This window comes from Mustela nigripes, chromosome 9 (assembly GCF_022355385.1).
Source record: "Mustela nigripes isolate SB6536 chromosome 9, MUSNIG.SB6536, whole genome shotgun sequence".
Taxonomy (NCBI): Eukaryota; Metazoa; Chordata; class Mammalia; order Carnivora; family Mustelidae; genus Mustela; species Mustela nigripes.
Genome location: NC_081565.1, coordinates 1,550,086 through 1,577,363, shown reverse-complemented (window position 1 = coordinate 1,577,363; position 27,278 = coordinate 1,550,086). Strand labels below are relative to the sequence as shown.

Below are 27,278 nucleotides of genomic sequence, written 5' to 3'. Positions count from 1 at the left end.
GAGCTGCTCTGCACAGTGAACACGCGCCACACGCCCCGTGCCTGCCCGCCCTGTCCCTGCTCCGCACCAACCAGACCCACAGCTCTGAAAGGGGCACACTGAGACCGGCAGCAGCGCCCCAGGACACGACCACATCAGCACCCCGGAAACAGGGCTGGCAGCAGTTCCCCAAGGTGCACCTGGGCCTGGGGGGCCGGGGGTCATCACAGACGGAGCTGCTCCGCGGGGAGAAGCCATGTCCTCCACCGATGGCAAGACCACCCCATCTTGTGGATGCTCAAGGGCAAGGACACGGGCATCTCAGAACCAGCAAACACGACACGCTGGGCACAAATCAGTCTGGCTGGGAAGGCCCAGAAGAAATAAACACAAGTGAGCACAGAGGTGAGGCCGGGAGTGGGGACGCCGTGTATGCAGACGCCGCTGCCCAGGGCCCACGGGAGCACAGACAGAGAGGGACGCGGCAGGCCTCTGGGTCCCCGTGCTCGGGAGGACACAGACAGCCACAGGGGAGGATGCAGCCCTGAGACGGCTCCGCCTGGACAGCACCGGGTGCAGCCCCGAGCCATGTCCTCCCGCCGCAGCCTCCACCCCTCTGGTTCCAGCTCGAACACCCAAAATGTCCTCTGGGCATCTTCCCGTCCAACTCAAACCTGCCGCAGCCACTGCCTGAGCCCAGACTCCACAAGCTCTGCTAGTCTTGTGTCCAGCACCTGGGTCTGGCCCTGGGGGACCCCATGAAGCCCCCGAATGGAGTCCCAGCAAAGCCAGGGGGCCTGTGTCACTGCCCATCTGACCAAACTCTTCCTGTCCGCCCCCCTCTGTCTGCTCCCAGGGCTCGTCCAGCGCCAGCCTCGAGATGCAAGCCGCCTCTCCATCCCCCGTCCCCTGCACACGACCAGACAGGTCACGGCCTGGGACACCAGGCGACAGTGGTCACCGTGAAAACCCAGCAGGGCTCTGTGCCCGAGGAATGTGTTTAGGTAAAGTGCATGTGCACACTCTGTACAGCGACGAGACGCAGGCCTCTGGGAGACAGCGGGAGGCAGAGGGTAGGCTGGGAGCATGGCCTTCCCCGGTGTGGTCTCTGTTCACGATGACGGACATATATTCGCTATGCCAAAATATATGTGTTTATTTGATTTGATGTTTTAAAAAGACTTTTATTTATTTGACATAGAGAGACAGCAAGAGAGGGAACACGAGCAGGGGAAGAGGGAGGGAGAAGCAGGCTTCCACGGACCCCAGGGTCATGACCTGAGCCGAAGGCAGATGCTTAACGGCGGAGCCCCCCAGGTGCCCCCAAAATAAATGTGCTTAGGTGTGCCTGGGTGGCTCAGTGGGTTAAAGCCTCTGCCTTCAGCTCAGGTCATGATCTCAGGGTCCTGGGATCGAGCCCCGCATCGGGCTCTCTGCTCAGTGGGGAGCCTGTTTCCTCCTCTCTCTCTGCCTGCCTCTCTGCCTACTTGTGATCTCTGTCAAATAAATAAATAAATGTGTTTGACTTGTAAGGTTCCCCAGAGATGCCTGCCTGGCCATGGAGTGTCCCCCCAACATGATCAACTCCAGAAGCTGCATAAAAGTTGCTTAACTTTCAGGGCCAGGCCCCCTGAGCTGAGTGGTCAGCGGCCATGGGGCCGGGCAGCAGGGGTGCAGGGCCTGGAGCGTGCAGACTCAAGGTGCCCCCGCCCGGGGGACCTCCTGGCTTTCCTTCAATTTCCTTCCACCACAAAGCAGCATATGTGGAGGCCAGATTCAGAAAAATGACCACCAAGACACTAAGAAAAAGTTAAGTCAAGAACGTGGTGTCCACATACAAGATAAACAGACATCAGATCTTGGGGCCTGCCAGGAGGAAGTGCTCTGGGGACCGTAGGCCTTTAGCCAAGACCCAGGACTGGTCACGGCGCCGGGCATCCTGCCAGCTCCAGCCGAGACCCGGAGGATCCAGCAGACCCTCTCTGGAGCAGCCCCGGTGGGGGCTCCTGGACGTTCTCACACACGGTCCGGCATTCAGTAAGAAATTACCAGGAACACGGGAAAATGAGGAATAAAACCCCAATTTACAAAAAGATGTGAGACCAGACCCCCTGGGGATCCGTCCCGGACAAGAGCTCGGCACACACGCAGGGAGCGTGGGAACGTGACGGAGAACTTCACCGGAAAACCAGAAGCAGACCCTGGACACGGGATCGGTGCTGGAGACGGAACAGAGCAGGTGACAAGATCTTCGACCTGGAAGACAATCCAGATTGAAGCAGAGAAGGGGAAGGAAGGAGGAGAGTCCCAAGCAAGAGCCAAAGTGACACTGAACGCGGGCAGTGCGCCCGGGAGGCCATCGTGGCTGAGAGGTCCCAGCGAAGAGGGAGAGGAAGAGAGGGAAAGAGCCCAGGGACACTGTGCGGGGAAGCGTCAGCACAACTCGGGACACGGCCGAGAAGGGCTGGGGGCCCTGAAAACGTCCCCAGAACGAAGACAGAGCCCGGTCAGATGGCTTTGCAGGTCCCTGAAGGAGAAGCGTCCGTCGGGATGGACGTGAAACCCTAACCCTGGAGACAGCAGCGCACGAACTTACAAGTGAAGAAAAGGGGAAAGAAACAGAGTCAGGCTGACGGACTAGAAAGAGGGAAAACAGAGGAACACGGGGCATCAGCGGGCACAGACGGGAAGCGGGAAGATGGGAGAGAGGCCCCAAAGTGGTCAGTAATTGCACGAAAAGTAACCGGACTGGGCTAAGGACTTGAAACTGGAAGTCTGCGAAGCCCGGGAAAGGAGAGGACGAGAAAGGCTGGAAGCACAAGCGGACCCGCGGCGTCCGCCCCGACAGCACGCGCCAGCCGGAGAGCGCACAGACCCTCCCAGCCGGCCGTCGGAGGACGCGCGGGAGCGGCAGGACGGCCACTTCCACGGGGAGAGGACAGCAGCCGCGGCCGAGTGTGCACGGCGTGCCCGGCCGGGACAGTTTACCAGGCTGCACGACGCCCTCGTGCTCCTGGCGGTGTGGCTGGGGTGCAGGGGCGGACAGCCGACGGATGCCCGAGCAGAGAGCCGCTCTGAACACCCTCTAGCCGGGGCGAAGGCTGACCGGAAAGCCCGGCACGTGTCTGGGAGCCGAGCACTGCACCCCGGCCGCCCACCCCGTGGGTCAGCTCAGGGACATGGGGGACGCAGTCTGTGCCATCGACAAGGGAAACACACTACCCGGAAGGTGGCCGCACAGACCAGGGAGCACACGGCCCTCGGTGCACACAGTGGAGAGTCCTAGGAGCTGGTCGTCTAAACGTCTGCGGAACCCGGAAAGTAGAAGCAAACTGAAGTGACAACATACATAAGGCTGAAAAATAGAGAAACAAAATCCCAAAATCTTTCTTTGAGAGAAAGAAAAGGAGAAAGGGCAGAAATTAACAGAGTTAAGGACGCGGGGCAGGAGCCTGCCAGACAGGGCTCGGCAAAGTTCCGACATAAAGAGGCCGTCGGGGCTGCATGTGTGTCGGCTGCACTCAGGACGCGGCCCCTGCCGGGCTCCGACCAGAGCGGGCGCCCCCTGCCCCGATTCACCAGCTGCCGGACGCAGGCCCCGCACTTGCCCTCTCCGTCCGCCCGACGCCCCGTCCAGGAGTCGGACCCTGGGCAGCGCCGCATGCCCCGCAGCAGTCACCCGAAATGGGAAAAAAAAAAAAAAGAAATCAGGAAGACAAATCGGGAGCTTCAACTGCCACGAGGCCGAACGGATTCCAGGAGCACGAGGTTTTGGTTCTGTCTTGTTTGAATATGCAAGAGGGCTCCGTCCTCCGTCGCTCAGAGAAGTAGCCGAGGAGAAGAGGGGAACCACAGGACCGTTTGGATATTTAGAGACAAAGTTTTGGTTAGAATTTAACACTTACAAAAAAAGCAGACAAAAACACTCTTCACCTAGGAAAAGAACGTCCTTCCTCTCCCAACACACCCCCCAAGCGCCTGGAGCAAAGACCCCACTTAAAGACGAACTACGGCAGGCTGCTCCCGCGTTTGGAGAGGCCGCGGCTGAGCCAGAAGCCCCGGCCAGTCGAGCCGGGCAGAGAGGAAGCCGCATGGTGAGGAGCAGCAGCTGAGCCCCGGGGCGGCGGACGCCGGGGCTGCGCACACACACAGTCCGGAAGGATCCGCAGGCAAGCGATCAGAATACGTAAGTGAGCTCAGGCCAGACTTTTTTCTTAAGTAATAAACCCCGTGTGTTCCTGGGACCCTCGCAACAACCGATGACAAGACAGAAGAGACTTAAATACCAGGTAGATTCAAACAAAAAATGAGTTTCTAGGAATCAATCTGACAACGGGCGGGCAGAGACCACCACCACAGTCCCGAGAAAAGCCCGGGGTGGAGAGGAACAGCGAGCACCGCAGGGACCTGGGTGCGCCCTGGGCCTGGCCGGAGGCGACGGCTAACCCCGGCCGAGCCCCAGCAGACAGGCTGCGCGGCATCTGACAACGCGATTCTAGAAGGCGTGTGTCTGAGAACACAGAGAGGAGGCAGGCCCGGTCACCGTAAGGAAGAGAACCAGGGACAGGGGGACGCGCAGGGGGATGTGTGGGGGCAGGGGAGGGCATGGCCCAGGCGGGCTCACAGAGCGACACCGTGGGAGGAGGTGGTCCTCCGCGGACCTGTGGCTGACCCGCTGGGGAGTCCAGTGGGGTAAGGGTCAGCGCTGGGCCCCGTCGCAGCCCATTAAAACTGCAATCCCAGACGTGCCAGACACTAAAGCCTTTCCTGCATTCGAATCCCCTCTGTTAGGAGGAGAACCGGCGCAAGGGGAGGCCAGGATGACCCCGGGACTGAACCGGATTTGAAGACACCGGCCAGAGGCCTGACCGCGTGGCTTTGAATCCAGGAATCCCAGCTCGGATGGCCGGACGGCGGCACGTGCCCCGCCCCCCTGAAAGGCGAGTCGATTCTGGAACATTCGGAACGAGATGGGGTGAAAAGTGCTGTAAACACCCTCTACGCTAGCAGTAAGTGCCAGTGCAGGAACGCGTGGGGGACGCGGGGACGTCGTCCGTGGCGGGGACCGTCGGCAAGCCAACCCCGGGCTGAGGAGCCAGACCACGGCAGGAATCTCGGCATGCGCTGAACCTGCGTGGCAGGGAACAGGTGACGGTCTTCTCTTGCAAAGGGAAGAGCCCGGCTTCGCTGGCAGGGGTCACCTTTCCTGGCAGGGGTCATCCGTCACCACTGAGGAGCACACGCCATCGGGTGCCTCCTGAAGGCCACACCGGGAGGGACCCACATAGCTGCCACGGAGCTCCACCGACACGCACAACCTGAGCCCAGTCACGACCAAGACCTGCCAAACCCAAACAGGGGCTCTGCACAGCAGCTCAGCCGCGCTAGAGAGAGGCCAGTGTCCTGAGGGACAAGGGGCGAGAAACCGTCCCAGACTAAGGGGAAGGCGGAAAATGGCCACAAACACGCAGCGTGCTCCTGACCCAAGCCGGGGTCCAAGAACCTCTGGCTGCGGGGGGCAGAGGGGACCGCGGCTCAGAGGGGCCCTGCTCCACCGCTGATGGGAGTGTGTGCTTCCGGGGACATTGTCCTAGCTTGTCACAAGTGCTAGCCCGGGGGGCAGAGGGGCTGACTCTGGCAACGTGCTCTCAGGGGGTCAGAGACCCCACAGCCTCTCCGGGTGCAGACGAAGGGGCGGCAGAGCGAACCCGGCACCTTCTGGCCCGTGAGCGCGTCCGAGCAGACGGCACGTATCGGGACGTTTCTGCGCATTTAAAATTTTTTCAAATCTTAAAATTTTGGGTTTTTTTTTTTTTTTTTTTTTGGAGCACAGAGGAACGTCACAATATCTTGACGTGGAGAAAAAAGGTCTTTCTTTAGACAAAACACAAAAACCAAATGATCATAAGGAAAAGGGGATAAACCTCTCGTGTCCGAGCAGAAGGCGGAGGCCGGGCAGGGACGTCTCCGCGACGGACCTGGGACAGGCAGAGCGAGGACAGGCAGCTCCCCCCATGAGAGGGGACGGTCCCGGCACAGGCCACCACGCCCGCGGCCACCACACACGCCGCTACTGAGTCCTGCTCGGTGCCACTGCCAGAGGCCTGGAACCATGAGCCACGGGTGCCTCACACGGCAACATGCGCCAAGTCCCGGATCCACCGACAATGAGCAGACACGGGACCAACCCGGAAAGGTGGCCCCAAAGAAGAGAAAAACCAGTGAAGAAATGACACAGGACAGCGCGAGGGGTGGAGGCTTTCGTCCGGCGACGGAACCCGACCGCGATGCCGCCGGGTGGAGCCCAAGGAGGGGAACCGTGGGCAGCCGAACCGGGAGCGAAACGGAGCTGCCACGAAGATGGTGCCCGCGGAGACACAGCGACTTCCTGCGGTTTCCCAGGAGGAAAGCAGGAGGCCGGTGTCCACCACGCACGAGTGCGAGCTGGGGACGCCAGCACAGACCCGCGCCCGGGGCAGGGGCGCCCCCGCACGTCCCACGCCAGCGAGGCCGACTGACGGAGGCGCCTCTCAGACCGACCCGTGAGTTTCTGGAACTCACTGCTGGTCCGGTGTCAGCGCCGTGAGAAACGTCACGGGAAATCCTTCAAGCGGAAGGAAAAACGGCACCAGACGGAAACTTGCGTCCACACAAAATAAATACCAACCGGGTCTTCTCCTGTTTTTAAAAAGATTATTAGAGAGAGAGCCTGAGCGCGAGCGGGGGAGGGGCACGTAGAGGGAAGCAGGCTCCCCGCCGAGCCCAGGACTCCGGGATCATGACTTGAGCCAAAGACAGAGGTTTCACCAACGGAGGCCCCCAGGTGCCCCGGGCTTTTTCTCGTATTGTAAATATCTTTGAAAAGAAACTGGACATCACACGCAAGAGAAAACAGAACCTCACATATTCTGCAAAAATTAACCCAGAACGACCCACGGACGGAACGTAAAACCCAAAGCCGCAGAACGTGTAGAAGGAAACGGAGGGGAGAATCTTCGCACTCTTGTGAGTAGCGACTTGAAGACGACGCGGGCACAGCCGACGCCTGAACAGGGTGACGGCGAGAGGCCCCCGGGCCGTGGAAAACCCGTGTGTGACTCTGACCTGCCCCCCCACAATGTAGCAGCCGCCGCTGACCACCAGCCTGACGACAGCGCACGGTCTGGGAGCGAACGTGACTCCCCGCGTGACACGCTCTTCCCGGGACGTCAGCCGGAGGACAGGAAGTGCCGCCGAGGAAGGCCGCGGGGACGAGAACATACGCACAGCGGCGGCCGCAGATCGTCCGCACGCGTGGGAGGGGGGGTCCCAGCAGTTCAAAGCCGACTGTCCAGGGTCAACTGTAATTAATGGCTTGATTTCATCGACATTAAAAATTGTCTGTTTTGTGTTTTCTTAAGATTTTGTAGATTTGAGAGACACAGTGAGAAAGAGGGAGCACAAGCCGGGGGAGCAGAGGGAGAAGGAGGCTTCCCGCTGGGCAGGGAGCCCGATGTGGGTCTCAATCCCAGGACCCCGGGATCGTGACCTGAGCCGAAGGCAGACGCTTCAGCGACGGAGCCTCTGGGCGCCCTGAGAATGTGTTTCAGCAGAGACTGTGCCAAGGGGACGAACAAACACGAGTCCAGGAGAAAATGTCCGTGACTCACGCACCCAGCAGAGGCTTCCCCCGAATCCGTGAGGAACGCACAACTGCCGCCGGGGCCCGGGGAGCCAAACAAGCCGGAAGAAGGGCCGAGGGTCAGGGCACGGCGGACACGTAGGAGGAAGCCGACATCAGACAGCAGGGACACCACCGCGGCCCGGCAGCCGCAGCTTTAAAACACGGCAAGCCCAGCGTCCGCGCGCACGCGGCCCGTCTGGCCGCAGAGTGACCCACAGCACCGCGTCCCACGAGAGGGCAGCGTCCCCCAGTCAGACGCACGCCTGCCACGCGACCGCCGCCTTACCGCGGGGGCCCAGGCCGCGGGACGGGAGCCTCCAGCACATGCCCGCGTGGGAGCACGAGCACGCACACGGCCGCGCTCTCACTACTGGGGACTAGAAGCCACGGAAACACCCCATGACCGGTGAAGGAGCAGCCCGACCGCTGTGGCCGTGCATTCACACGGCGCATGGGACACCCACGTGGTCCGGCCCCCCCGGGCCATCCCCAGGAGAACGCAGAGCAGGGGGGCAAGAGCTGGGGGAGCCGGGGTCCCCGGGGACCTGACGAGGGTGGCGTGGGGAGGGTCTCTGGCATGCAGAGGCCATGACAAGACCACCCACGGCGGTGAGACGGGAGAACTGAGCGGCAGGATGGATGTGGGCTCCTCACCGATCATTACCTGTTACCCGCGGTCCGTTTCTAAGCCACGTCCAGACGCAGCTGCAGCCCAGCGCGGGGCGCGCACTCCCGGCCCTGAGATCCAGAGTCGGAGGCTTCCCTCAAGGCTGAGCCACCCAGGCGGCCCCGAACTTAGATTTTAAAACGGACTAGAACCCGAACCCAGAGAGTCGGCTGTCTCCGGCGGGCAGAGCGGCACAGGGGAAGGCCGCTGTGTGGGAGCACGGGGAACACGCGGCTGCACGGGGAGCACACGGCTGGATGGCAGGCCAGGCCAGAGGGGACGGGAACGCGCGGCGACAGGAGGGGCGGCGTCGCGGAGGAAGCGGACCGGCCGAGGGGAGGCGTCCAAGGCACAGGGCGCGTCAACAGTGGAGCCAAGAAGGAAACATGCGACCCGAAAGGCGCTGGCAGAGGGGCGCCGGGGGTCCGCGGGGGAGCTTGAGCGTCTGAGTTATGATTTCGGCTCAGGTCATGATCTCAGGGTGGTGGGATCGAGCCCCGTGGTGGGCTCCGCCTCCTCTCATGCACCTGCTCGCTCTCTCTCAAATAATGAATAAAATCGTAAACCACACCCAGGTGCGAGGAGGTGTCGGCAGCAGGATAACGGGAACAGGGCCACGAGGGCAGACTTGAAGCAGCTCCATGGAAAGTCCGACCCCATGGGCGTGAGGGCCTCGGATAAAAGACGGACTGTGGGACCCTGGGCCGCGGGGAAGGAGCTACAGCCCCAGGTGGTCAAAGCCCAGGTCCGTATCCTGTGCCACGGTGACCGCGGGACCCGACTGCTCCCAGTCACCAGACCCATGACCCTCACAGCCGGCCTGGGTATGCGTACAGCTGACTGAGCACCAGACGGGGGAGGGAACCGAGGGACTGACCCTCACAGCACAGACGAGCCCCGCACACACTCTGCCCAGACAGAAGCGGGAGCGCCTAGTGCATGAGGCTTCCCCTGACATTCTAGAACAGGCCGGCATGTCCAGACGGACAGAGAGCCGCTGGGAGGCTGCCGGGGCGGGCAGTGACCACGCTCTGCCGCCACAGCCGAGACACGGACAGGTGCCTTTCACACCCACTGCATGGAGGTAGAATGAGGCCCCGGGAACAGAGGAGGAAACCCCGGGGTCCTCGGGCTGGAGGGTTACACATGAAATATGATGGGCTCTGTCCTGTCCCCGAGACAGGAGATGCTGAGGACCGGGGAACCAGGGAGGCCACCGCCAGAGGCTCTCAGGGACGAGCCCCAGACTGCAGCTGGAGTGCACAGCCGAGCCCCCTGCCCTCAGGGCTGGCACCTCCCCTGCCGGGCTGGAGCACTGCCTTCACAGGGAGGGAACCCCCACCCCACCCGGGAACCCCCACCCCACCTGGAAACCCCCACCCTCTCCAGAGCAGCGACAAGAAGCCCCACTCCTCCCCGGGCCCTCCCAGCCTTGGGACTGAGCTCCAGCAGTGTGGACGCCGTGACCCAGGCCGGGAGGCAGGGAGAGCAGCGTGGGGTTGGGATTCGCAGAACAAACCTTGCCTTCCCCTTCTTTGCAAGACCCCCAAACCGGAAGCGGGGCTACAGGTGGGCGTAGCCCCACAGGCAGGGCCGGGGCGCAGGGATGGACAGCCTCACGGATGGCGCTGAGCAGGGCCTGGTCCAGGACACCGCACACACTCTGTCCTTCCGGAGTCCCAGGGGTCCCCTGCAGCTTCTGCTCCGGGCGGCAGAACCGGAACGGATGTGGGTGTGCCACAAGCTAGGACCCCATCCCGAGTCCAGTGTCGGGCACACAGGCAGACCGCAGGGGAGCTGGCCAGGCCCCCGAGGGACCAGAAGCAAGGCCGGGTGGGGCCGCTGCACACCTCGGACAGCGGCCCCCAGGGATCCCCTCCTGGGAGCGAGCGGGGCCCAGTGGAAGTGCCTGGCTCAGGGCCTTTGTCTCTGACATCCGCAGGGGCAGGAGGAGGGGCTGAGCCTGTGGCAGAAGGTGCCACGGGAGCCCTGACGGGGTTGGGGGGAGGGGGCAGTGGTGCAGAAAGTGGCCCCTCCAGCCAGACCCACCCCACCTGCAGAGGTGGCAGAGGGACCCCCTCCACCTTTGGTGGGCTCACTCTCCCCACCCCTAAGCGTCACTCCCGCCCATCCTGCCTCAGGGTGACCCCCAGCCAAGATTAAATACTTGTTCAAGATCTGTTTGCTGTCTCTCTCCCTGTCTGGGCCACCACTGCTCGCGGCCCGTGGGTACACATGTGCCCCAGGAGCATGGCAAGGTGGGAGCAGAGCCCGCACCTCTGTGCCCCACCACCAACCCCCACCGCCTAAAGGGGGCAGGCCTCCTCCACTCACTCCCCTGGCTCAAAGCTGGGGCAGGGGCTTCCTAGGCCCCCAGGAGACCCCACTCCAAGCCAGGGGCTGTGGAGAGACGGGAGGGAGCCTGACCTGCCCTACCGATGCCCCCTGCCCCTGCTCAGCACCCTCCTGGTCACTCAGTCCTAAGAGTGTCCTTGGGGACTAGGTAAGTCAACTATGGTATCTCCGCCCGATGGACGAGGAGCCCAGGGGACACAGGGGACAGAGGCCCTGTGGGAACGCAGTGGGACCACTGGGGGATGGTCCCCTAACTTCATCTGTCATGTTTAATTCCTTCATTTCCAGAACAAGAGGCTCAGGGCACGGAAGCTGGTCTTGACGAGGTGGAGGGTGGACATGGGAGCACCCCTGTGGGCTCCCACACCTTCCTGCATAGACGATGCTGGCCCAGAGACCCTGGGAGGTCGCTGGGGCCCAGCTCTCCCTGGACAAGTGGAGAAACGGGCTGGGAAGAGGGTCCCGCATGTCCGTATGTGGCACGGTGCACCTTGGAACATCCCGATGCCACCGGCTCAATGGCCTGCCCAACCCGAGTCCGGGCACCAGACTGAGGGCAGCGGCTGCCCAGCCGCCCAAGGGACTGGGAAGATGTCCCCCAACCCAACCAAGCAGGCGCGCAGAGGGAGCCTGGGGTGCGGGCAGGCAGCCTCGGAGGGCAGGCCCCTCTCGCCGCCTGCTTGCCCCCACGGCCCCTCCCCCACCACCCTCCTCCCGGCTCACCCGGCGCCCGGCGATGCCAGCGACGTCACTGCCAATAACCTAGATTTTAACCAAGAAATCGCACTCCCCCCACTGCCCCACTTATGGTCTCACCGAGGAGAAAACCCAGACTGTAGCACCCTAGGCCGGCCCCAGGCTCTGCCCGCCGAGGCCTGCTGTCTTCTCCTACCTCCAACACCCCCAGGGAGAAGGCGGCAAGGGGCTCCTTAGATGAGTGACCCCCTGCAGGTACACGGCCCTGGGCCAGGCCTGTGCCCCCGGCATCTTGTCTTGGGGGGAGGTTTCGGGGGATGCTGGTGGGAAAGCCAGGTCACGGTCAAGGCAGAGGAGCAGTCCAGGCAGCTTGGCCTCCAATCCCCAGCCTGCCCTCCCATGGCCACCATTCCGTGCTTCCTTGGAAAACCCAAGCACAGAGGCAGGCCGCCGCTACAGTCCTGAGAAGGAGACCCCAGACTCATTCCCACAGTCCCAACACCTCGCCCTCTCTCTCAGCACCCCACTCCGGCCAAGGCCCATGGCCACACTACACTGGAGGGAGACGTCTGGAGACTGGGGTCCTTTCCTGGCTCCATGGTGTCCCACGGTGGGCCACGAGTGGACAGTCCCTGTCCCTGGACCCTTGGCAGATTCCGGCTCCCTCCGGCTGAGTCTGGGGCTCCACGCGGCCCTTCCCCAGGCCCCAGGGTGGCCCCCTGGGACAGGTTCCCAGAGGCCCCCCGAAGGCCTGAGCCCAGAGCTGGTGTCCTGGTACCGGGACACCAAGCTCCTGCCTCTCCCACCCCAAGGAAGGACCTCGTCCAGATCAACGTGGTCTTTGCACTCCTGTCCTGTGGAAGCCACTTAACTACCACTACATGCATTCAAATGAAGTCATGAGTCCTATGGAAAAACCGTCCACCCACAGCCCCAAGAAGCACAGGCGGGTGCCCCGGCAGAGCCTCCCCGCTCCCCACAGTGCTGAGAGGGCGTCGGCTTGGCCAGACCACCCCATCCTTGGCTGTTCTCGGGAAGAGGCCGTCCCAAGGTTCCTAGCGGGTCAGACTGGCCAGTTCCAGGCTGGACGTGGAATAGATGGGGGCAGGGGGAAGCATCTGTCCCATCAGGGCACCAGGACGCAGGGCACCAGAGGGGAGGAAGTCGGCGCACTGTCCCTCGGGGCCCCAGCTCTGGGACGTCACTTCCCGCCAGCACCACGTGTCCAGAGCCGATCCACTGGGCACGGGACCCGCATGCAAATGAGCAGGCAGCGGGCCCAGGCACACAGCCAGTTTTCGGGGAACACGGAAGGCAGGTGGACACCCGACCCGGGGCCCCAACTCCTGGACCCTCTGGCCAGCAGACCCCAGTCTCCACCGGGACGTAGTATGTAATGCCACGTCCAGTCAGGGCATCCCCGGTACACAGGTCCCCAGTGGGGGACCCCCCCCACAAATACCTTGGGGGGCCGCTCACTCAGTTCAACAAGCACTTTCCAGCCTGTCCCTTGGTGCTAGACCCCGGGAGGTGGCAGCACACAAGCTGGATACAGGGGAGTCTCTGAGGTCAAAGGTCAGGCAGACGGGGCCCCACGGGGTCACTAAGGCCTTGAGCAGGTGGGTCGCACAGCACCCCATGAGCCCTCGGGCAGGTCCCTGGGCCACTGAGGTCCTCACTGTCCTCTTGTGAGCTCCAGGCTGCAGCTTCTGGGGGGAGGTTTCGCCCAACGTCAGGCGTCCGGTCCTCAGCCTCGGCTGGGGACTGTCCCCTGCACTCCCCTGGCACAGCAATCACCCCGAGAGCTCACGGCCAGAGGTCAGCCCCACCTCAGTGCCCTCGTGGGGCCCACAGGAGCACCCGCCCCCACTGGCGGGCAGTGGCGGGCGGGGCACGGGCCGGGCCTCCAGCGCGCGTTACCTGCGTAGCTGCCGGTGGCCTTGATGTACATCTGGCCGAACTGCTCCTCTGCCATCGTGTCATAGGCCTCGTCGTCCTCCTCATCCTCCTCGTTGTGGTAAGAGGTGGGGCTGTCGGTGGTGGGCAGGCTGCTGGCCCCCGGGCTGGTCCGCTCTCCCTGGGAGTAGGGCACCTGCTGGATGCTGGGGATGAGGGTGGCCAGGCTGGGCACCCCGTAGTAGGACACCCGGGGCAGCTTGAGCGGGGCCGCGCCTGCCGCCGTGGCACCCGCCGCCACCGTCGTGCTATCCCGGGGCCCCGTCTCCAGCGGGCGCTTGGGGGCCAGGCCCGGGCCGGCGGCCGGCGGCAGCTCCGTGGCTTCGTGCTTCACGCGGGTCAGCAGCGGGATGGGCACAGAGGGGGACACGACGTAGGGGGGTGCTGCGGGGGCAGCCGGCTGCAGCTGGGTGCAGGGGCTCTGGGGCTCCGAGCTGGCGTCCTCGATCATGGCGGTCTGCGAGTCACAGTGGGGCGAGCTCACCTTGAACATGAGGTCCGTGCCGCGCTCCACGATGTGCTGGATCTGCAGGAAGCCGGCCGTGTACATGACCACGAGCTGCTCGCTGGCCGCCATGGTCAGCCTGCCCGTGTAGCAGAAGGACAGGATCTGCTGGAAGCAGGCGGGCGGCACGGTGCCCGGCAGCTCGAAGGCGCTCTTGCTGTTGCCGCTGAACAGGTCCCGGAAGTAGAGGCTGCTGGCGGCCAGGACAGCCCGGTGGGCCTTGAAAGCCTGGCCTTTGACCACGATGGACACATCACAGTAGAGGCCCAGCAGGCGCTGCTCGTTGAGGCAGCCGAGCACGGTGTTCCCGAAGTTGGGGATCTCGATGTGCAGCATCTGCGACATGGTGGGCAGGCGCTGGAGGGCTCGCCTCACACTCAGCGCGGGAGCGCCCGAGGGGGGCACATCTGTAGGGAGACAGGGCGCAGGGACATCCGGGTCAGGCTGCTGGACAGCCAGAGCTCACCCCAGCAGGCCTGCCCCCCCCCACGCCCCTCCTCCTCCCCCGCCCCAGGCCCTCCAGCAGGGCCCTCCCCAGCAGACAGACAGCCCAGGGGAAGTCCGGGGCTGAGCTCCTCACAGTGGGACCCTGGCTGGGCCAGCACCCCATGGGACTCAGAGCTGCACAGCCGCATTCCAGCGGCGGGGGGTGGAGGGGGGGGACACCTTGTGCAGCTCCCAGCTCCCAGTGCCCACCCCCAGGACAGCGCTAGAGCCCTCGGGCAGGAACGCCCCGTCTTAGCAGAAGTCAGGAACAGAAACAGAGGCCTGCACTCCGGGAGGACAGGGAGGACGGGGAGGACAGAACACAGAACAGGGCACAGTCCGCCGCGGCGGCTGGGAGGGCTGAGGGTGGCGGCCCCCTCTGCAAGCTCTTCTCCCCAGGAAAAAGTTAGCAGCAAAGGGCCCCACACAGCCCTTCCCCTGGGGGGGCCCGGAACCCAAACCAAGCCGGTCCTGCAAGGGGGTCTTTTGGTTTCCCTGGTTCGTTTTTCTCCCCTTCCCTTGGAACTGCTGCACAGAGGGCCCTCAAGGGGGGAGTCCCGCTCCACTGGCTGAGAAGCCGGCCCCTCGTCCGCCTGCGAGGGGCCAGGGTGGGGCGCCCAGGGAAGTGAGCCGAAGCTAGAAGTCAGGCGCGCCCGCCACCGCCGCCCCTCCCCCGGACCGGCTCCCCAGGCCACCAGCACCGCCAGGGACGCACCACAGCTGGACCACCACTGGGGAGCCTGGCGCAGCCCCACCTGCCCGCCCTCCCAGTCCCCCAGCTCCCGACACCGGCCAATCCCTGCTGGCTCGACCCCAGCCCCAGGTGACTAAAGGGGTCAGGGGGAGACGGGGGAGGGACCGGCAAGAGCTCGCCGGGTGCCCCAGGGGCTGGGGACGAGGCTCCGGGAGGTTGATCTGATGCCGGATTCACGGGTGGGGGTGCTGGGGACGGCCGGCAGGGGGGAGGAGGCGCCGGCCGAACTCCGCACAGCGGCGCCCGCACAAAGGGCCGCTCTGTCCCGCGGGAGGAAAGTGCAGGCGGCCGCAGAGGCGCCCGGGGCCGGGGGAGGGCGGGCGGAGGGAGGGCGGAGCGCCCGGACCCCGGCGACAAGAGTTGGGCAGATGGGTGGCTGCTGGGGGAGGGCCCGCAGTGCCCCCGCCGCGGAGAAGTTGCCGGCCGGCCGTGGCACCGGCCCGCGGGGGAGACCTACCTTGGGCGGCAGCCGCCGGGGGCCCGGCACTGCCCGCTCAGCCTGGCAGGGGCAGGCTCGCCAGCTGCTCCGGGAATGCAGCAAACGGAGCGGGAGCCCTTGGGGTGGGGAGGGCGCGCGGAGCCGGGGGAGGAGGAGGAGGAGGAGGAGGAGGAGGAGGAGGAGGAGGAGGAGGGAGCAGGGCAGGGAGTCTGGGCGCTGGGCTCGGCGGCCGCAGCTCAGCTGCACCCAGCCCGGCTCCCGGGGCAGCGCACAGCATCTAAATGCAGAGGCCGGATGCAGACGGACATTCGGGCGGCTCTCCGGAATGAATACTGCCTTTGATTGGGGAGCCCAGTAAATGCCAGCTCCAGCCCCGGCTTTCAAAACAGTGGAGTGCTGGTGCCACAGGAATGCACGCTCCGGGTGTTGGTACAAGACAGACTTTGATGACTCACCGCAATGCAAACAAAGATGGCAGAAATACTGTACTGTACGCGGAGCGCTCCGCGGTGCCACGGCAACTGAGCGCCCAGATTTATGGTGCAGCTCTGCATGCGAATTACCCAGTCAGCCGCCGCTCTGCCATCCAGGACGGCCCGAGTGTCAAAGCATTTAAACTATTCCAAACAGTCTGCAGGGCTGGCAGAGCCACCAACTCCGCCAGGGCGGGCGGGGGCGGGGCGGACCAGGGGTGGGAGGGGGGGAGAGTGGGGGAGGGGGGCGGGCACAGGGGGGCCGGGCGCAGGGGGACGGGGGGCGAGTGGGGGGAGGAGCAAGGGGGTAGAGAGACGTCAGAATGGGGGGAGGGGGAGGGGCGGGAGGACAAGGAGGTGGACAAGGGGGTGAGGGACGGGGGACAAGAGGACCAGAGAGTATAGGGGACGAGGCGGCGGGTCAAACAGGGCAGGAGCTGGATGAGGGCAGGGACCCCGGGGTTGGGGGTGAGAAGTAGCATGAGAAGACGAGAAAGGAGCTGAAGAAAAAGAGGTGGACGAGGAGGCCCCGCGCCCCGCCGCGCCCCGTTCTACCTCCCACCTCTCCCCGGGGTCCCCGGAGCAGCAGCCCCAAACAGGGCCGCCCAGCACCCCATCCCACTCGCCCTGGAGTCCCCCTGCCCCCCAAGCCCTGAGGCGGGTCTTGTCAAGACTTGTGAGTGCAGTTGGGCGGGGGGGGGGGGTGGCCACCGACCGCACAGATGGGCAGGACCTAACCCCCCACCCCCACAGGTGGGCAAAGCCCACCCCCCACCCCCACAGGTGGGCAAAGTCACCGTCTGGTGACGGACGGTGGATGATGGGATGGTAGGAAGGAGGCAGGCTGCCTCGCAGGGCCCGTGGCAGCCCCCTGCCCCCGCTCCCGGGCCCCCTCTGGAGGAAAGGGTACGCGGAGCGCGTTGTCTCTGCCACCCCGTTCGAGGCTCACACCACCTGCAACCTGCCCAGCCTCGGTTTCCCCTCTTGCCAGCCGTGGCCCTGGGCAGAGCACAGGTCCCTACAGAGAGGGGCAGGACGAGGCTGGCAGTGGCTGCGGTCTGACCCTCTGCAGCCCCCGGCCCGGGGAGGGGGCTGCCAGCCCGACACCCTGGTGGGCGCGGCCAGGAAGGGCCGGCGGGGGTGGGGGGGGTGGGGGGGGGGGGGGGGGGGGGGGCTGGGCAGCAGCCCTCCCACAGGCGAGTGGCATCCGGAGAAAGAAAGGGCCATCTGGTGCCTCCCCATTCACACACGGCGGCTCAGCTTCCCAGAGCAGATAAAGCTAAAGCGGAAGGCAGCACAGGAAGAAATCCAGGTGTGGGGAAGCGCCCCCAGGGGCGGCTCCGGGCCTCCCACAGGCACGGACTACCCTGGGGGGAGGGTGACAAGCCCTGCGATTGCAGTCTTGACAGAAATGGTCCCCGCTCACTGCTCTGGGGACCCGGGGGCCAGCCGGGGGACACGGGGGCCTAGCCCTCAGTCCCCCAAACCCCCCGCCCCGTGACGGAGCGAGTCCAAACCCCAGCACCCGACTCGTCTCTACCTAGATGAGAAGTCCGGCGGCTGGGCGAGCTTCAGGCCACACAGCCCTCACAGCCTGGTCCCCACTGCCCCGGTCCTGGGGGACGGCCACTCCGCTGCCCTGGGCACCAACAGCCCCAAGCGGGCTTTCACATGGATGCTCGAGTCTGCACAACCCCAGGTGGGGGCTGTGGGGGGCAGCCGTGCCAGCCTGCCTTGATCCAGACCCAGAAGGACTGACCCAGGGAATCCCCCACCAGAAGCCCTGGCAGGCTCCAGACTGGGTAGAGTCTCCTTTTCTTGGGGCCCAGGAGAGGCTCAATGGCCCCCAGATGAGGGGGCTGAAGCCCTAGGGTGGGGGTTGGGGACACAGCCCCCACATGCCACCCAGCCGCAAAGGAAGGCAGACTAGGCCACAGGCAGAGCAGACATGGGGAACAGGGGACACCCAGAGGCCAAAACCTGGTGGAACCCGTGCTGGGGAGGGGAGGGTGCGGCCAACCTTGGCCTGGGTGTAGGACTCGGGCCCCTGGGCCCCAGGACACACAGCCTCTCCTCCCTGAGACGGACCTGCCTACTTCAGGACTCTGCCTCTTCGTCACCTCCTTAGAGAAGCCTGCCAGGTGCCCTCTTGAGCTGAGCGAGGCCAGGTGGGTCTGCACAATGCCTGGCGGGCATTTAGCCAAATGCTGGGGACGCCTGGGAGGGCCACGGGAGTGAGGCTGCGCCGGCCAGTGCACAGCGCTCTGGAGGGGAGCCCCCCGCATGGCCCCTTCACAGACCTGCAGTTCCTGCTGGCAGGAGTCTCCTAGAAAGCCAGGTAGGCTCCCCTGGGCCAGACCAGGGCGCTGGAGCTGGGTGGGGGGGGGGACCCAGGCTGGCAGGGGCAGACAGAAGCCAGCAAAGGTGCACTGGGCACCAGTTCCTAGAGGGTCTCTACTGCCTGGGGCTGGGCAAGACAGTGACCAGGACCACACTGAGAGCAAGGGACAGCATGCGGCCCTCAGAGCCCGTCCCTTCGCACGGCAGTTCCCCCCTGGTCAGCAGGACTGGAATCTCGGGTCCCAGCAGGACAACAACCCCCTGCGCCAGCCCCACCTGACTACTCTGTGTCCACGTCCTGCGGCCTCAGGCAAATGGGGCCCCATCTGGGAAGCTCGCCAGGGGGCCAGGGTTACCCTGGACGGTCACCACAGGGTGGAGGGCGACGGTGCTAGCAAATAGCTAGGTGTCCACGAGGACACCCACCTGCCGCGACCTGGACGGGAGGCGGGAGTGCGGGTGGGTGTCTCTCCCTCCACCCCTCCCTGCCTGGCTCGCCCCCGCCACCTGGGCCCCAGGGCCGCAGGCCAGCCTGCACGCCAGAGCCGGCCCATTATTCCCCTGGAAGGGGATGAGGCCGTCTGGTCTCTGGGGAGAGAGGCCCGCTGTGCTGTTGCCGCTGTGTCCTCAAGCCACCTGCAGGCTGGAGCTGCTGCCCCACAGCCCAGCACCCCCTCAAGAGCCCCGGGGGCGCCGGTGTTAGATTCTTTCTTAGAAGCCCTGGCTGGGATGCGAACAAAGCCGAACTTTAGGAGAAAAGAATAAAATAAAGGCTTGGTTTACGTGCCCAGAACCCTGAAAGCAGGACAGGCCCACAGGCCGCAGCCGACCGGCGCACGGTGGCCAGAGAGGAGGGCCCTAGGACCTGAGAGCGCTGAGGGCAGCGGGGTCACCCCCTCACTCTTCCCTGTGCGGCGGGGCCCAGCCCGACCAAGAACACCTGTCCCCTTCTATGCCTCAGTTTCCCCATCTCCCTGCTTCCCAAGCAACACACATTTGGTCCCCCCCCAAGGGCAAGAGTCACTACACCGACGGGCATCCGGAAGGTTCTGAAAAGCCAGGAAGAACATCAGAGATCTCTTCATTCATTCCGGCCATCTTCAAAACCACCGCACCATGGAACCCTCCCCGCTCATAAGGCCCTGCAGTATGGAACCCACTTTGGGAAATCCCAAAGCCAGAGCCCAGCCCCTGCAGCTGAGCCAGCCCCAGGGGCCCCAACCCCATACAGACCTCCCCCAGAATGAGGAAACATGGGAAATGGCGGGGTCTCCTCTCACACACCCCTCCCTCAGGGAGAGCCAGGATCTAGGACCTGGGGTCACCGCTGTCAACCAAAGCCCCTCCCAGGCCCAAGCGCAGCGCCGCCTGCAGGCGGGCGAGGGAAGGAGCTCGAGGAGAAGGGGGTGGGCCACGGGCCCCCGGAGCTGCAGACAGGCTCCCGGACAGGCCTGACGGCCTAGAGGGTGCAGGTGGGGCCCAGATTCTTGGAGTGTGGCCAGGCCGAGACCGGCCACACTGGGCTCCAACAGGTGCCAGGAGCACGCCAAGGACTTCCCTTTGGGGCCTGGAGGACCAGAGGAGGATGCACAGTCCAAGAGGAGGGGCCTCCTTCCCAGGCCCCCCCGGAGATACAGCCCCAAGGTCTGCAGGGAGGTCCTGGCCAGACTTCCTCAGAAGCCCTGCAGGACCCCGGCCCGCCACGCCTCACCCTCCCGGCCCTGGTCTCCATCCCAAGGAGCACCCGCCACAGCAGAGGAATGCACCGTCCACCTTCTTCAGGGTCACCACCAGCGAGGAAAAGAGAGGCAAGTTAACTGACATTAAATACAATCAGGGCGCAGGATTTAACTTTTCCCATCTCATGAGAGGCCCGGGCCTGAGCAAATGCGGGGCCAGTGCACCGCGGCAGGGAGAGAGGCAGGCAGGCAGGCAGGCGGGTGGGCCCTGCCCCGTGGTACCCCCGATCCTGGGAGCAGCCCCAAGGACACTTCCTCCCAGTGCAGGCGCTCGCCGGAGACAGCAATGAGCGCAAGCAGGGCAGGGCGGCCGGGAGAGGGTGAGGAGGGTCGGCGGGGAGGCAGGCTCACTTTGGACGGAGGCCCGCGCAGACAAGGCCTCGGCTTTTCAGCTGACAGTGCGGGCTTGGTTCTGGCCTGTGGGAGCAGAAGCTCCCTTCCAGCCCCAACCCAGCTCCCGCTCTGGCTCCGCTCCTCCAAGAGCAGGGGGAGGCAGGCCCCTCTGGGGTCGAGGGGCCAGGGCTCTGGCTCTCCTCACCGCTGCCCAGCTCGGGGTGGGCCGGGTTCCCCCAGGCCGGGTGAGGCCCCAGCCTGCTTGGGCCTCAGGTTTGCATTAAACTTTCAGTGCATCATAAAACCGGGCTGCACAGCCTCGGCCTCGCCGCTAATGGAAGGGCCCGTCGTCACCCCTCCTGGACTGGGGCGAGCAGAAGCAGGGCCCCCGGGGTGGGGTCTCCGCAGCCAGGAGCCCCTCCCGCACAGCCCCCCACGTGCAGCACCCCCCCACACACACACCTACTGTGCGCTTAGCGAGCTGCACCTGCGTCCCAGTCCCTGCTCTCCGGGTGGGTGTGCAGCACCCAGTGTGACCCTGCACAGGCCCGGGGCCCAGGACCCGCCCCCCCCCCTGCCTTCCACACCCACACCCAGCTGGGGCGGGCTTCCGTGGTGGAGAGAGAGGGCAGGCTAGCTCCGCCACAGAGGGGCGACTTGGCCCCCAGGGCTCGGAGGCAGAGGAGACACCAGGGCAAGGGGCACACAGGCCCCTGGAAGCCTCCGCCCTGGCTCAGCCCCTGCCCCAGACCACAGCCTGGACAGCATCAAGCCTCAGAGCCAGTTTTAACACATGTTTGCCTGGAACCTTTTTTTTTTCCCCAACAGAAAAGGGCAGCAAGCCAGAATCTGCAAATTCAAACACGTGCTTATCAATCCTTCCCCCTGCCCCCCCAAGGAGAGAGCCACAGACACAGGGCTGGTCCTCAGAGAGGGAGCACACGCCCAAGGACCCAGGGCGCGGGGCAGGCCACCAACGGCCATCAGAGCCACTTGGCAGGGCCAGGGGGCTGGGCTCAGGCTGGGAAGACACCCCTTGGTCGAGACAGCAGGTCTTGCATCTCAACAGGTATCCACGGTGCAGGCTCTGACACGGGTGCGGTCCAGTGGCTGGTGTGACCCAGCGAACCCGGCTTTGCTGGGCCCCTTCCGCCCAGCCACCACCCGCCACCACCACGCCAGCCACCAACCCTTGCCCTCTCAAATGTTTTGACTTCAGCGTGGGTGCGGGGTTGGGGGCCAAGAGCACGGTGTGCACAGTCCCTCAGGTCGGCACACACGAGCCCCAGAGCGGCTCCGAAAGGCTTCCGGAGAAGGAAGCAGTGTTTTGAACAGAGCCGACAATCTCCCTCACCGTATTTGTAATTTCAATAACGTAAGCTGGAAGAGTGTGTCCCTCGGGCATAGTTTAATAACTTAAAAAGCCAGCTCCACGCGCCTGCAGACGGCCTGCCTCTTCCCTTATCGGCTGACACGGCCCCCCCCCCTGCACCCCTGGTCCCGGGGAGCACTCGGGGGCTGTCCAGCCTGAGCTGGCCAGGCCCACGGAGCTGGACCCCATCCTCAGTCCACGGGGCACTCTCCCTGGCCACTGGCCCGTGGGGGAAGATGGGGGGGGTCCCAGAGCAGCTGGGGGCTGGGTGGGGGTCCCCGGCGGGCGGAGGCTGGGTGCCGCCTGGTGCCGGTCACCAATCCCTCACCCACAGGGACTCCGCAGCGCACCGCCCCCCACCCCCGTCCGTTAATATTCATAGCCCTTCCTCATCTGCATATCGTGCCATAAATAGTCGAGGTAAGACACAAAGCTCCCCGCATTTCTAATTATGCTTAAAAACCTAATGTAAATCAGACCGACACAGAAATACTAAATCAGCCACGGGGGGGGGGGGGGGGTACGCAGAGCCGGGGGGCCACGACGCAGCAGCCCCCACCTGGGGGCTCCAGGCAGGCTGCCTGCTGGTGACGGTGGCCCACCTGACCTAGGGCTGGGCAGCAGGGTCCCCAGCCTCTCCCTGGCCAACCTCAGCCCTGCTGGCCTTAAAGTGGGAGACAAGTGCAGGGGTGGGGAGAGGCCTGCAGAAGCCCCGGGGCACCCTCCGGGGCCGGCCAGCCGGCCTCAGCTTCTCCCTAGGGGTTCCCAGTCACAGGCCTTCTTTCCTGCCCGAGGACACCCAGCTACCCACCTGACGTGGCCGCCCAGCTCACGGAGGCCCCTGTGGCCCATCAGGGTGTACCCCATGGGTCGGGGCTATCTCCATCACCCTGTCCCCATGTTTAACCCCATGGACACTCTGGCCCTCCTGCCTGCTCAGCTGGCCCGGCAGAGTGCAGAACCAGCCAGGTCCCACCCCTGGGGTGACACCTACTTGGGGGGATGGAACGCTGGTCCTGAAGGGCCAGGGATGGGCCAGCGGGTCTTCGAGCCCCGAGGAGCCTCCTGCTCTGGGTAGGCTTCGGCTCTGCCGTCTGGGCCCACCCCCCATCTGCAGGGAGACACGGCACAGAGGCCTACAGAACAGAAGGGTCTGGGCCAGGGAGAGGGGGACAGAGGCCACACCAGCTGTGCAGGGCCTAACACAATGCCCACCTTTATGGGTGGGCACCAAAGGGACATCCAAGACCCCAGTAGGTGGCACTGACGGACAGATATCAGGGTCCCTGGGGGCCGGGCTGCCAGCTGGTACATGCGGGGCCCCAGGGCAAAGCGGCCAGCCGGGGAGCACAGAGAAGCCTCCACCTGGCCTGGCCCGGCACAACCCCTCACCCATACCCCAAATGCCCCCGGCTCTGCCTCCTGAGCAGCCCAGGCACCAGCTCGCTGCACAGCCCGGCCCCGCCCTGGCCCCCAGCTGCAGCCCAGACCCAGCCCCGTCCGGGAGCAGGGCGCCGGGGCTGGCACAGCCCTGCTCCTCCTGGGTGTGGTGGCAGGACTACCTCGGGGGACCCGTAGGAGGCTCAGGCCCAAGTGACACAGGGGTTGCCCCACGCTGCCTTTAGAGAAGACACAGAGATGCCTGCTGCCCGCATCTGCCTGGCATCATGCCCAGACCTATTTTTAAGCCCATTTACTAGAAATCCCACAAATTAAAGGAAATACGGATAATGCACTAAGAATCCTGGGGGCCGGATAAAAGCCGCACGTAATTGTGCTCATGCTGCAGTGTGAGGCTCGTAACCACAAACCCCGGTCTCCCCAAGCCCTCGTGCCAGGCAGACGCATCTTGCTGCGTGGGGGGGGGGGGGGGGGGGTCTGCGCTCCGCCCACGACCAGAGGCATGGGCCGCTGCTTACAGTCGGGGCCATAAAAGGTAATTACTGATATGAAAAATAAAGACCATAAATACCAAACTTTACAGCCCGGGGAGTGCTGCGTAGAGCCAGGGCCACGGGCAGGACCTCCTCCTCTCCCATCAGGGCCCACGTCAGTCCCCACCCCGTGTCTCTCGTGGCTCCCGTGGCAAGCCGGCAGCGGGGGCTGCAGACACCCGGACCTCGCAGAAGCCGAGGCACAGAGAGCTGACGAGAGGGCCGGTGTGCCCGGGAACGGAGGGCTCAGCGCTCACTCCGGGAAGGGCAGGACCCCTGGGAGGGGCTGGACCCCCACACGGGCTGGCCAGCCGACAAAGGGGGTGAACGGCCTTCTGTGAGTCCCCAAGGGTCAGCCACGCCTGCTGGGCCCCCAGGCTGAGGCCCACCACACCTCAAGAATGGACGTCGACACACAGGACCAAACAGCAACGGGACACGCCTGCGAGGCCATGGCAGACGCCACTGGGTGGGGACCACGCTCCCCGCAGACACTCAGGGCCCAGAGGCCTGGCCTCACCACCCTCTGGACTCCGGGGCCCGGCCCTGCCCAGCTCATCCCCCTGCCAGGCAGCGGCTATCTGGGTATCCGGCCATGGGAACCCGGCTACGGGCCGACACCTTCACCGCGACCTCCCCGGCATACCGAAGGCCTCCCAGACCCAAACGCTGCCCGAGAGCCTGTGGAGGGGGGTTGGATCTGCACAGGCTGAAGGGGAGCAGAGGAGGTGGGGACAGGTGGGTGTGTGCATGTAACACACCCACACCTCAGAGCACGCTACTCATCCTGGACTGTCACAGAGTCGGGACAAGGCCCACCCGGACCACGCTCTAGTATGGAGGCGACCCCGCTCAGGGGCTGGGGAGCGGCCCTAGAATCCCACGGAGGCCGCAGTCACCTACTCACGGCCTGGCAGGGGTGGAGCGGATGCGGTCAGGGCTCCTGCTAGCCCAGCAACAATGGCCTGCGTCATGGGCCGCCTCCAGCCCCTCGATCCCACAGTGGACAGCCACTCCACGACGACGCTTGGCCTGGTCCCGCAGGACAAGAGGCTTCCCAGATCTGGCCTTCTCCCTGGGGGGCCCTGGCCACTGAGGGGTCAGCTGGGAATTTAGCCCCGCAGAAGCAGCTGGAGGGCCAGGGAAGCTCCGAGACAGCAGAGGAAGGACCCAAGAAAGGCAGGATGGGGAACGGTGGATGGTGGGGACACGCTGACCCTCTGCCAGCCCGAGGCCCGTGTGGCACCTGGAGCCAGCGGGTCGCCCCATCGAGACACCCGAGGCACCAGGTCGGAAAGGGCCAGGAGGCTCCGAGCAGGCAGGCCAGCAGGGGAGGGGAGCGGCTCAGGAGATAAGCATCAGGTCCAGATGGCTGGTATGCTGTTCCGAGAATGACCAAACACTTGGAGGTAAAACAGATGTCCCCTTACCATCACAGGGAAGCAGGGCCTCCCCCAAGACGGCTCCAAGACGAACACCGTCTGGGAAGACACCCTCCAACTCACTGTCCAGCTAGGCTCCGTGCAGTTACACACCAGCACGTTTGTTTCTGTCCAGTAAAGATGCAAAGCTCTCTCCCTGCAGGAAGACAGCCCCATGGACGAGGGGTTTTGCTCTGCAGGACACTAGTCTAGTGGGGCAAGGAGACCACCTGCTCACCCAGTGCCCGCCCTCCCAGGCAGCCTCTGGCCCCGCCAATCCCCCCCCCAAGGGCAACCCCCCCCCCCCCGCAATGCTGTACCAGCCCCAGGCTCTCGTTCATACCTTATAAAACACAGCCACCGGGGGAACCGGGGTGGCTCAGTGGGTTAAGCCTCTGCCTTTGGCTCAGGTCATGATCCCAGGGTCACGATCCTGGGGTCCTGGGATCGAGCCCTGCATCGGGCTCCCTCCCATCGCTTGGCCTGCGGGGATAGCACCGAGCCCCCCATCTCCCAGAGGGAGCCCAAGCTATCTTTTGCTTCTGCAGTTTCTTTCTTCCTCCAAGACCATTTCATCTCTGGTTGTTGGCCTAGTGGCTCTGCCCACCTGAATCCTGTGTCACTTGGGGTTCAGGCCACGTCCCTTCTCCAGGGCAAGGACCAGGGAGGAGTGGTCACCAGGACTGAGGCTAGTCTGGGCCGCCCTGTCCAGAGGCACCCCCAGAGCTGTGAGCCAGTGAGCGGGTGGAGGCAGAGATGCCTTAGGTCTGGCTTTCTGGTCTGAGCACGATGAGACTGTGCAGGGCGGACGAGGGGTCTCATCCGTGCCATCCGACGTGTCTGGTCATCAATCAAGGCCACAGCTCAGGTCCACAGCAGTGAGAAACTGCTCTCTCTTGCTGCACAAGGAAAGGTGAGCTGCTCTCCGTGTTTACTTCTGACCCGTGGTTAACACTGCAGGTTCTCTGTGTCTAGACCCGAGAGGAGCCCCTGCTCACATCGGGTTGGAATTTTTCCTAACTCTGATGGGTGTTCATGACTTACAGAGTCTCTTAAAGAAAGAGCTGTATCTTCCTCCCCCGTTAGTAGATAGTAAACAATTTTATAAATCTAAAACCTTTAGAATTCGCCAACCATAAAGAAAAGGAACCTCAAATGCTGTAAATGAGCTAGCATTTAAGGGGGAGGGGACCCTTTTCAGAGAAACAACCAGTTCGAAAAGTAATTTCCCTAGAAGACTCCAAATTTCCACAGTCCTTAACAAATCAGACCGCTCTGATAACTAGAGGTAGTGGGGGTGGGGGGCGCTGATGTCTTTTCTTTGACTTAAAAATCTAGCGCGCATTTTGTTGTCAAGATCTGAATGTGTTTTCTCATGAGGAAAGTAGCTAATCTAAATTTCTCCTTATTTCCAAACTCCTTGCTTGACCAACCAGAGAAGCTGGCATTACTTTAACACTACGCTCGAGACCACAAAGAAATAGAAAACTTACTGTCAACTCTATTAAATGATTCAAACTGATGTAAAAACTGGAATCAACACCATGTTAAACGGCCAGTTCCGGGAAGATGGGGTTCTGGAGTGAGGCTCTTGAGTCTGTCCGGTCATTCGAAAACACGGACACGGAGCTCATAAGCAACACAAAGACACTCGGCGAAGCAGGAATCGGGGAGACTCCGTCAACCTGAAGACAGCGCATACGGGAAAACCCACAACCGACACACACTCATCAGAAGAATGGCTGCTTCTGCAAGGGTGCGGCGGAACACAAGGAGGTCAATGCTGGAGGGCAGGGTCTGGCAGAGGCCACTGGGTATGAAATGAAATAAAAACCGTTTGAAAGAAAAAAGTAAAACTATCTCTATTTGTAGAGGACATGATCTTGTAACAGAAAATTCTAAGGAACCAAACAAAAACTCGTAGGGCTAATAAACGAATCTAGCAAGGTTACAAGACAGAAGATCAGTACACACAACTCAAAACGATGTCTACATGCTACGAACAACCTGAACACGAATTGAGTAAATAATCTCACTTATAAGATCAAAAAACATAAAATACGTGGGGATAAATTTAAAGAAGTAGTGTAAAAACTTACACTTTGAAAACTGCAGAATTCTGTCAAAAGAAACTGAAGATCTAAATAAATGAGAAGACGCCCCATG

General features: G+C 63.6%; 1 protein-coding gene across 2 annotated transcripts in view; it reads right to left on the bottom strand.

Annotated features, from left to right (window-relative positions):
• The window catches only part of NACC2 (NACC family member 2), a 68,854-nt gene that overhangs the window by 12,111 nt on the left and 29,465 nt on the right, over positions 1–27,278 (bottom strand). The window contains exons 1-2 of one of the 2 annotated variants that reach the window (XM_059410337.1): positions 15,519–15,884; positions 13,281–14,228 (exon numbers count right to left, since the gene is read on the bottom strand). In XM_059410337.1, the coding sequence (XP_059266320.1) occupies positions 13,281–14,166 (886 nt within the window). In that variant the 5' untranslated portion in view covers positions 14,167–14,228; positions 15,519–15,884. Of the gene's footprint in view, positions 1–13,280; positions 14,229–15,518; positions 15,885–27,278 lie in introns of those variants that run through there. The other variant, XM_059410336.1, reaches the window with a different exon arrangement.